The sequence below is a fragment of the Phoenix dactylifera genome, chromosome 1, assembly GCF_051530095.1.
Source record: "Phoenix dactylifera cultivar Ajwa chromosome 1, Ajwa_hap1_PhDact_Kaust_v1.1, whole genome shotgun sequence".
NCBI classification, from domain to species: Eukaryota; Viridiplantae; Streptophyta; class Magnoliopsida; order Arecales; family Arecaceae; genus Phoenix; species Phoenix dactylifera.
The window spans coordinates 16,078,218-16,089,054 of NC_143190.1; the positions used below are offsets into that span (position 1 = coordinate 16,078,218).

Consider the following 10,837-nt stretch of genomic DNA (forward strand, 5'->3'; position numbering starts at 1 on the left):
GTGCTAGGGCGAGTTGGTACTCCACCAGCAAGTCATTCACGAACTCATGAAGGGGGAACCGCAGGCCGGCCCAGAGCGCATCGATGTACACCCCGATCCGACATGGCGGAGGTCTAGTTACCCAGTCTTCCGACCCTGCGAGTTCGAGACGAAATCCGGATCGAAAGAAAAATCGGGAACGGACCAGTTCTAGTTCCTCCTCGATCAAGGTAGACCCAACCTCACTGGGACCAAGACCCATCTCAAAAGGAAAAAAAGGAAAATGAAGGAAAAAATGAGAAACGAAAACGAAGAAGGGGAAGAAAGTAGGTATTTAAAGAAAAGAAAAGGACTTTCGAGCCAATGTGGGAAAACGATCTACTATGGGGTCACCAGAAATCGCCTCTGAACACTGCCGGAAATCGCCTCTGAACGCCGTCGGAAAAGCTCGATCGCAACTAGAAGAAAAAGAAAGGATGGCAGCAATAACAAACAAGCGAGACCTTTCTAGGACGAAGTCATGGGTTTATATAGACCCTCCCGACGGCCCAGATCGGTAGGGCTAAAACCCGCCTCCCATCCGGATTGCGCCACGTATCGGCCCCGAAAGCCGAAGCAGCGCATTTATTCTGGACGGGTGCCTCAAATATGGAATCGAGGCGCCATTCCGTCGGATCTCGAAGCCCCATCATGAGCCCACTACACAAAACGACCTCGAAGGATGAAAGGGCGTTGCCCCCTCTCCCCTCATTAAAAGTACCCCGAAGCGCGCGGAGTGCCGGCATAATTTAAGTCTCCCTAGCCCCCACCACTGCAATAAAAGCAATTACTTCCCACGTCCGAGCTCACGAGCAGCTCGGACTCGAAAGTCGGGGGTAGTGTTGAGGGAAATACAAGTCCCCCCAAAGCACATGATTGGAAGCACCCGACCTCGGACGACCGACCTGGCGCCCGACCTCGGACGACCGACCTGGCACCCGACCAGGCGTCCAACCTAGGAGCCCTCGACCTCGAAACGTCCGACCTAGACAGCGCCCAATCTCGGAAGGCATCCGATCCCGGAAGCCGGACCTTGCCGACTGCCCGCTGTGGTCACATCCTCCTACGACCCGATTTGGGACCATGCCTTGAACGGCTTACTCAACAATTAATGCGCATGGTCTCTACAGACCTCCGGCTTACTCAACAATTAATGCGCATGGTCTCTGCAGACCTCCAGCTTACTCAACAATTAATGTGCATGGCTCCTACTGTCTACGGATCTCCAGTCCTCCACGGCAAATCAATTCGGCTGCGTCCAGTCAGCCGTGATAACTCCCTGATTCCGACCTCATCCCCTACGGCAAGGCATTAATTCACATGATCGTGCACCAATTCATGCGACGTTCTCAGTCGTACGGCAACCTGATCCCGTCGCATCACAGGTAACCCAGCGCCCCTCTATAAAAGAAGAACCCCTCTACCTTGAAGGGGGCTGGACACTGAAACTTTGGACATATTTTTCTCCATATATCTTTATCCCCTCTGACTTAGGCATCGGAAGGCCGGTGCCGGAAATCCTGGCCACCGGCTTTTTTGCAGGCCCTACGGAGGACTCCGCCTGCCGATGGATCGCCACCAGCCAGTTCCCGCCGGAGCTCCACCCTCTCAGCCGACGGCTGCCCCCGGGTCCAATTTCGGGCAACACCACTCATCCGGAAATATCTCATGAGACTTCCGTAATTTGATACGCATATGGGCATTACAATCACATCTACAAGAAGTTCTATTTCTTTGTTCCTTAGATGGATCAATGACTTTCAATGGTTGATTCCTACCGCTTCGACAAAAGAAGTCACGCCTCATAATTTTGCCATATTTAGTCTCAGAACGATCATACCGAATTGAGAAACCATGGTACATTGCATAATTTCTATAGAAAACAAATGCTTCTTCTTGACTAAGAAAAGTTTGACCAACAAATGGCTCAAAGGTGCTCGAATGAGGCCGAATCTTATATTGATTATCCAAATTTTGCACTTTATTTGGATTCTTGGATGGATTCTCTAAAATCAACTCTGTTGGAACTTCATTCAAATCAAATGTATTCATGGCTAAAGCTATCCCCTATCGATAAACAAACAAGTTAACATGTCTTAAACAAAAGCTGAGTCTATGTATAGCTTTGAACTAACAACTAAAGTTGAGTCATAATAGATATTGATCATACAGCCACAAAACATAACAAGAAAAAACTAGTCAAGAGCTGGAGTGAAACAAAGAAATTTATAGTGCACTCACAAGTGGTTATCCATATACACTCAGCTTGTTTGGACCATACTAACAATATATTTGAAATTTAAAACAAAGCAGCAAATAATAAAGATGAAAAAGACATGAGCTACTTTGTCCCTTGAGTAGCTTGGGGACTAAATGGGTGACTAAATAGGGGTAGAGAGAGGGGGAGGGAGAGGGGAGAGAGGAGAAGGATGTGTGGGTGGAGGACGACCAAGCACCATGGTACACGGCGCCGCCATCGATTAGGAAAGACAACGAAGGATGGCAGAGAGAGAACGAAATGGAGGAGGAAGAAAGGGTGTGGGTGCCGAAGACGAGTGGTAATGGAAGGTGAGAGACAAATAGAGCGGGGGGGGGGGGGGGGGGAGAGCGTCACCTGAGATGTCGGCTTCCGGCGAAGAAGATAGCCGGCAGTGGAGGAAGACGACGGCAGGCGGGGTTCGACGAGGAGGAAAGGAAAGAAGGATCGGGGCAACTATGTGTAATATAATTTGAATCCCACTAATCATTCCAGGTTAAGGGATAATAATTAATCTCCAACCACCTTTATTACATTTTCTCCCAGCTGCTTTTTAGAAACAATTAATATCCTTGGAACAAGCTGCCTTTTGGAAGCAATTAATATTCTTGAAACAAGCTGCCTTTTGGAAGCAATTAATATTCAAGAAGTTGTCTTTTGGAAGCAATTAATATTTCTTAACCATCGCCCCCGGGCGATGGTTATCATTTGCCATCAAAAAAATAGAAACAAACAAAAAAAAATTTCTTACTTGCACCATTTATAGATTTACCCTCTCGAACGTATAAAAAAAATTAATAAATAAGTTGTGCAGGCATCTAAATAAACTAATAAAGAACAACTTTCAAATACAATATAGAACTATCTAAACACCCGGTAAATAAACAGCAGAACCTCTCATGCATATGCTCTACCAATCTTGCAAGTGTCCTAGTGTAAATGAGTTTAATTCCATTTCATCCCCAGCTATAGGCTCTAAATGCGACAAATGCAACAATTTTTATGTCTGCACATCTTTAGACATTTATCAAACTCATTATCTTGAAAGTTGTCACTTGCTAAAACTGATATCCACTGCTGTTAACCCAACCCTTAATCGGTCTAAAGTTGGTCAAATTCACACCAATTACGGTCCACTCACACCAAGACACATGACGGTTGGTCCTTTGGACTAGATCTATGGCTTTAAGATGAAATAAATCTATCTAATAATTTTATTCTAGAATACAATAAATCTATTTAGGATCCCTACCGGGATCTGGTCGACCTAATAATTTCGTTTTCCTCCCCCTCAAACTTCGCCTACAGTCCACTGAAGTCAAAGTCGTAATCAAGGAACGCCCATCATTATTTCTCGACCATCAAAACGCGACAAAAGGATGGAGAAAAGGTGATCACGGCCGAATCAGAAGCTTCGTAGGACCTCCTGTGCGAATAAGTGGTTGGCTGGAAGCCGAAGCCGTTACCGACCTGAGTGGGAACCGTGCAACGGCTGTTGGGAATCGTAAGAAGGAGGCTGGAGGAGAGTAGGAGACGCTTCCTCTCTATAAAAAACAGGTCTTTTATTTTTTTTTGTAATTAACTCCATAGTCCATACCACGATTAATCCTTTTCTTCTGGGTCTTTTGTTGAATTTTCTTATATTCTTGTTTTTTTTTTCTTTTGGCTCCTAAAAGAGGGGCATTGCGAAGAGGATTTGGAAATCGGAGGAGAAAGAGAGGAGCACTGCTATTGTTAGCCGATTTCCTGAAGACCAGGCCCCTGGCCCTAATCCCAGAAACGCCTTTTTTCTATTTTTTGGGATTTTTTGGGCGCATTGTTTTTTGATTTTTAGCTTGGAGATATATAGAAATCTCAACATCAAGGGTTAGTTTCTCTTTTCCTTGTCCCTTTTTTTTGGTGAGTTTGGTGTTTATTGTTAGCTTCTTTCTTCTTTTGTTCCATTGCTATTGTTCTTTCTTCTTCTTTTATGGGTTTTCGTTTTTTGGTGAATACGTAGATGGGTTTTGGTTGTTTTTTAAGGTGATTTTGGTTTCTAATGTAACTTGTTGTTGAAGTTTTGATAAAATTTTGGTCATTGTTCTGTTTCAAATCTAAAACTGTGTTTTTGTGAAGAAGGCTCTGAGTTTAACTTGGTTCTTAGTTTGGATCTCATGTGCTGTATGTGTTGGCATGAAGTTTATATTCATTTTAATTCATTGGTTTTCGTTGGGTATAAGGTAATAGTTAGGCCTTTCTCAGCGTATTTCGTATTTTATATAGGATTCTAGCAATGAGTTTCATCTTCTTGTTTGTATTAATAAGAAGTTTCATGAATTGTATGCGGAAAATCTTGATTTTAGATTTTAGATGGTGTGATATTTCTCCTCATTTAATGGCCTAAATTTTCATTTGTAAAAAAGTAATTCCTTTGAAAAGGTTTACTTTCAAGAATTATGCATCCAGATTTTCCATACTTTCGCTTTCATTTCTCTGTAAATTCACTAAATTGTCTAAAGTTGAAACCTTTGCTGAAATCAAATTGTACATCTGATGGGTATTGTCTCTTGATATGAATCCTTTGTTTTGTTTTTCAGGTTAGAAAGTTGAATTGGAGACGAGGGAACTCCTCTTCATGGTAAGATGGTTATTTTGAAACAGTAGTGTATATTTGTCCTTGTGAAGAAAGCAGAATAATTTTGAATTCTAAAACGAAGTGTTCTTGGTTAACTGCCTGTCAAGTTTTCTGGTTGGTTGGTTTTTGTGCCTGATCTATTTGAATTTTCATCAGGGGCAGGAGAATTCAGATAATCTATTCGATGTTCCAGATGGAGTTTTGCCTGCTGGATATGATTCAGAATCCAAAGGCTATCAGACTGTTATCGTCAATGACAAGATCGTAAGTCACAACAGTAGCTCAACTTTGTTTTGCTTTTCTCTTGACTTTATATTCAAGTAACAGTACAGCTTTGTGAGATCTTAACAGTTGTTCATGTCTATGATGTTCAGTATGTGATTGGAGGGTCCAGTGATGGAGCAAGATTGTCAATTGATGTCAAAATTTTTGACAAGTCAACAGGAAAATGGTATCTCCTTGGTCCATGCCCGACCTCTTGCTGTTCTTCTTCTGAGGCTACAGTTAAAATATCTAATTTTTGGTTGAGCTGGCAGGTTGATTCCTACCATATTGGGTTCGAAACCAATGCCATCTAAAGGCCACTCATCTATTCCTGTGAACAATGATCAGATTTTAATTCTCAAGGGGGATTGTTCTGCAGCTGACTGTTTCTGGTTTCTTGAGGTTCGACTACCGAAAACTGCTTTTCAACTAGATATGCTTATGAATCATGTTATACCATGGTTTAAAAAATGCTAGCCTTGAGGCTTAAAAAGATTACACCTTGAGGCGAGGCAGTAAAAGAAAGCCAAGGCTTCCGCCTTGGGATCATTGACTAATACTTACATTTACAAATTTAAATATATTCTTGTAATGATTTTCGAAGCAAGGAAGGGGTCTGTGACTCTTTATTTCCTAGTATAGTATCTCTTTCGGATTAAAGATAAAATCTAATTTGTAGTTTCAGTAATTATTATAGTCATGATTATGCTCCCAGGTAAGATGTAAACTCATTTACTTCATTTCCTTAACTCTATTATCTCTGGAGTATTAACATGCTACCCTATGCTTGACACCTTAAGCTATTTGATCCTTAATGGAGGGTAAGCAATGGTCGGAAGCAACCCATGAATGATATGCCTATTTTTTTGAGGCTTATACCCGAGGCTTGTGCTTTGAACTGCTTCGAGACTTTCATTTTGCATTTTTATGATTGAACTGTTTTGCCTCCTCTTGTAGCCTTTTAAAGCACTGGTTATAGCAATTATTCCAAACGTTTCAATTAATACATGGATATTCCATGGGTGCCGGAGGTTTTAATTGGCTTTCCAGTAGTCAATCTAATACGTAATGGAATTCTTGAGTGCCTCACTGCCGATCACTTCTTTAATGGTGTAATACTGAACATTATATTGTCTGATATTTCCAAAAAATTGCTCCAAAAGACCAAAACCACTTTGTTGACAGCCTGAGAGCAACCGATGAGCATGACAAATAGAGGGCGTGGAAGGATTGGTTCTATAGTTACCAATTTTATGGCACAAATGGCATGTATTATGTATCTTGACTGTAGAGCATATGCGGGACCAGCCTTTTTAAATGCCTCTTGGTACCACACAGCAATGCCACTATCGAACGATATTATTGTTGAGTTCATTGAGTTTAAAATTCAAAAACGTCCTGCATTAATTTACTTGCAGAGGAGGCTAGTGGCAAGTGCTAGCTGATAAGCTACTATTCCAACAATTAGAATATATCAATGATCTTAGGAAATGTTTTATTGAGTTTTGGGTATTGCTGTCTTTTTTATTTTTAAGAACCTCTATATGGATTATATGCTAGGTGGACACCCCATATGTAAGAGAACAAGCGAAGTTACTTGGCACTGATGTGGTTGCTTGGACCAAGGGGGTTGTAGGTGATGGCCCAAAGCCTGTAGTCATCAGTGGTCCCTCTGGAGTAGGTAAAGGCACACTAATAGCAAAACTTATGAAAGAATTCCCAACAACTTTTGGATTTTCTGTGAGTCACACAACCCGAGCCCCAAGAGAGAAGGAGATAAATGGAGTTCACTTCCACTTCACTGAACGAAGCATCATGGAGAAAGAGATAAGAGAGGCAAAATTCCTTGAATCAGCATTAGTTCATGGAAATCTTTATGGAACGAGTATCGAAGCAGTTGAAGCAGTTACAGATGCTGGAAAGGTAAATTTAAATGATCTGCTTCTATTGATCACAAACATGAAGATGGGTGCTAGTGTGCCACTTTAGTATCTCTAACTTAATAGCTTACATGTATAATTCCCCTCCAATTGTAGAGATGTATTCTTGATATCGATGTTCAAGGTGCTAGATCTGTGAGGGCTGGTTCCCTTGATGCATCATTTATCTTCATCTGCCCACCACCATTTGAGGAGCTTGAGAAGCGTCTTCGTGCAAGGTATTTATATGCTCGATATTCATTATGGATTATTTGCTGCTTCTATTTTCTCACTGCTCTTTCCTTTGAACCACCTGAGTATTTCTGAATGCACTGATTCTGTTGTATGTAGGGGAACTGAGACTGAGGAACAGATCCAAAAAAGACTTAGAAATGCAAGGGCGGAACTTGATGAAGGAAAATCTGTGGGTCTCTTTGATCATATCTTGGTGAATGATGACCTGGAAACATGTTATGAGAATCTCAAGGTTTCATATTCTTTTAACTGTACTGCATTCTGTCTAGATTCTTTTAGCTGATAAAAGTTGCTTCCAAGGTTTATCTTTTCTGACAGAATTCTTGTTCTTGCAGAAATTACTTGCTTTAAATGACAGAACCGATGCTAATTATCAGCCAAGTATAGTTCTTGATTTGGCTGTTGTTTACTGTATTTGATCTTTGAGATTTACTACATTTGATCTTCCAGAGTCATGACAATTGGTATGATCTCATAATGTTACAGCTGCGAAAAGTTTCAAAATTCCTCTGAGTCACTCAATATCAAACAAAGATCAAAAATTTCTGATACACTGCAGAACTTCTGAACTGGGAAAAGAACGCACTAGCTTGTAAGTGCTGTTGTGCCTGGTTTCTGGGTTCTATGAGTTGCTCCCTGTGATCTAATTCCCTGTCTTTCTTGAATAGATTTCTGCTTGACGTATCCTCGCTTAAAGGAGGTGCTCCTGGCCGGACAAGAGGACTTAATATATATGCCATCGACTCATAAGACTAAATGAGATCAGCTACTTTGAAGTCCTTTATATTGAACCTGTCACTTAAATTTTCAGTTTTGGAATGAATTATAGGTTAAATGTATTGGTCTTGAAACCAAGTGGCTTTCTAGTTCGGTTTAATGCATAGATGGGCACCTGGTTACCACCATACTTGTCAGAAAAATTTTGAGAGCTTAGTGATGCATGTTTCCATGGACATTCTTTATTTTGTAGCTGAGAACTAAATAAATCTAGTCTTTGTATTTAGATATTCTTCTGAGTGATTTCTAGTGAACTTTTTGAATTGCTATACTGATGATCTGGAATGTTTTCTCCTAAGAAAAATGGTATCCACATCTTCTTGAAGAAACTCATTAAAGTCCATTCCTGTTGTTGCAGTTTGGCCGTTCTCTCCTTGACATCTGCTTTGTTCTCATTAATTTTCCCCTCCTCGTCTTTTAATGGACAGATTCAATGAGTGATAATTTGTTCCTATTGTTTTCTTTCTCATTTTTGTTTTTTCAATTTCTTAAAAACAGTTCCATTTTTCTATTGTTTCATGATGATATCTTCCTTCCTTTCTTTAGGTCATAAAGTTACAACTTTGTCCTTCCTGCATTCTCATGCTTATTGGTTTCTCTTCGAATTTAGTTAATACTGCTTATCTAATTAGTTTCCTTTAATGCATTAGCATACACCTGATTGTCTGACTAGCTATTTCACTATTGTGACAGAGAAAGATTTGAAGACTTAAGCAATATGTGTTTCCATGAACATGCTCTAGTCTTATTATTCAAATATGTTCCTTTGGTGGAATTAATTGCTGTGCTGATGATAACATTTTGTTTAAATTTTTTTTGCCAAGTACATGGCCTCAGAGTTTGTTGGAACCCTACTGCAAGCAGAACGATGCCGCTGGCCTTGATTTTGCTGTATCTTCACTTCAACCAAACTATGTTACAGCAAGCCTGGGATTTTCTTAGGTGTGTCACAATTCTTTTGTTCTTATAAAGTTTAATTGATAAACTATTGCGTAATCCTATTTGTCAGAAGCTTGCTGTATTAGATGTAACTATCAAATTAATTGAATTATTCTTCATAAGGATTGTCATGGAACTATTTGTCCAAATGCTAAGTGAAGCAAATGAAAATGCACATTTAGAGTTGTCTAAGTTGGGCAAAATTATGTCAATCTAGGCACAACCAACTTTGTATTTTTCTTTATTTCTTCCTCGCGCGGAGTCCAAATTGAGCAATTTAGTCCTAAAATTTACCAAATGTACCCGAAAATTTTACCCCTTTCCATGTTCCACTTGATAAAGCTGATAGCATTAGGTTTAACCCACACAAAAGATTTTATGGGAACGTTAGGTTTTTCTCATTTATATGCATGTCTATATTTAACTAGCATCTCAAAACTAAATGTGGACAACCACGATGGCCCTTATTGGAATATATTCTGAACCTCCATTGGGTTCATTTCCTCACACTTGGCAAGATTGATTGATTTTCTCCATCCCTACTCGCCTTTCTGGCTCCATGTTTTAGTGATTTGAGACCAATCTTGGAATCTATGGCTGCCATCTTTCATAAAAGTTTTTTTGTTGCATTGTTATCCACTTCAGTAAAATTAAAAGTACCTATATATATGCTAGCTACAAAAGATTCAGAGTGGTCACACAACTTCATCCATGCTTGTGTCCTTTGATGTTCGATAGCCGTCGGTGGATCCACAGGAATGACAATCTGGCCAATGTTACCATTCATGTCATAAGATTTAAGTAATAAGGTTTAGTCCATCCTACGAAAAGTTTCCTGGGTATGAATGAAGGCAATGATGCTAATTTTTTATTTATTTTTTTAGCTTAGGAATTCTACTGTACTAAAATGTCATATGTCTTCATAAGTATTTAATTACTATGACGATCATATAATATTCATATTGGATGAATGCTAATGCTAATTTAGTGGCCATTGGTATGAGTATGAACTCCTCGATGTTCTTCGCTTTGTTTGTTTAAGAGAATCTTGAAGTTACAGCATGATGTGAATGATCTCAGCCTTGTGCTCACGCATTTCAGCTAATAATTCTCCCACATAAGATCTACAAGCTAGGTCAATTACATACTAATGTTTAGATAGAAACCTAATTATTCCTCTGATATTCTAAATAGTTATCTAACTCATAAACCAAATGATAAGCACGAACCTTTATGCATTATTTGGATCAACTCCAAGCAGGGTTGAATTAATTTCTAGCACATCAATTGCCTTCTTCAATCTAATGGACATTAATTCTCCACGATAAGTTCTTTTAAAGGACATTTTGGACCCCAAATGATTGGAAAGATGGGAATGAAATGTCTGAAAAAATGAAGGATATTGGAAGAAAATGTATCCAGTCTGACCATGCTCTCAACATGCCTTGAGCTCAGTTCCTATCTTGGATTGCTTGGTCAAAGTAACTTACCAAAATTAAAGTTTAACAACTTCACATCTTGCTGTAGAAAAAAAATATTGTGACTATAGCAAGCAATCATGTCCTCAAAGAAGACTGTTAGCATGCAATTAATTCCAGTTTGATTTTGTCAAGTCTGATATACATTGTTAATTTCCTAGTAGCTAAAGATTTTAGAGTTTCAATATGATATTATTGACCAATTCCTTAACTATGGAGTCAAGTGCATGACCAAAATTTTTGTTCAATATTATTTTGTATAGCTAGACTTGACAATTGTTAAGTAACATCCTACTAATTAAGAGAGCTAAACATC

At 39.6% G+C, this 10,837-nt stretch overlaps 1 protein-coding gene across 2 annotated transcripts; it reads left to right on the forward strand.

The window, feature by feature from the left end:
- The first annotated feature begins 3,539 nt into the window (after window positions 1–3,539).
- LOC103722260 (guanylate kinase 1-like) lies at window positions 3,540–9,162 on the forward strand. Of its 2 annotated transcripts, XM_017846455.5 has the most exons (12): window positions 3,540–3,832; window positions 3,952–4,141; window positions 4,852–4,892; window positions 5,046–5,153; window positions 5,264–5,340; window positions 5,426–5,555; window positions 6,714–7,076; window positions 7,190–7,311; window positions 7,424–7,559; window positions 7,663–7,708; window positions 7,814–7,919; window positions 7,996–9,162. In XM_017846455.5, exons 3-12 carry the CDS (start codon window positions 4,890–4,892, stop codon window positions 8,075–8,077), a joined length of 1,173 nt encoding a protein of 390 aa, XP_017701944.4. In that variant the 5' UTR covers window positions 3,540–3,832; window positions 3,952–4,141; window positions 4,852–4,889; the 3' UTR covers window positions 8,078–9,162. The 2 variants fall into 2 exon arrangements, with proteins under 2 accessions (XP_017701944.4, XP_088577156.2); XM_088721030.2 differs by lacking the exon at window positions 3,952–4,141 and having other exon boundaries at window positions 3,587–3,832.
- Window positions 9,163–10,837: the final 1,675 nt, after the last annotated feature.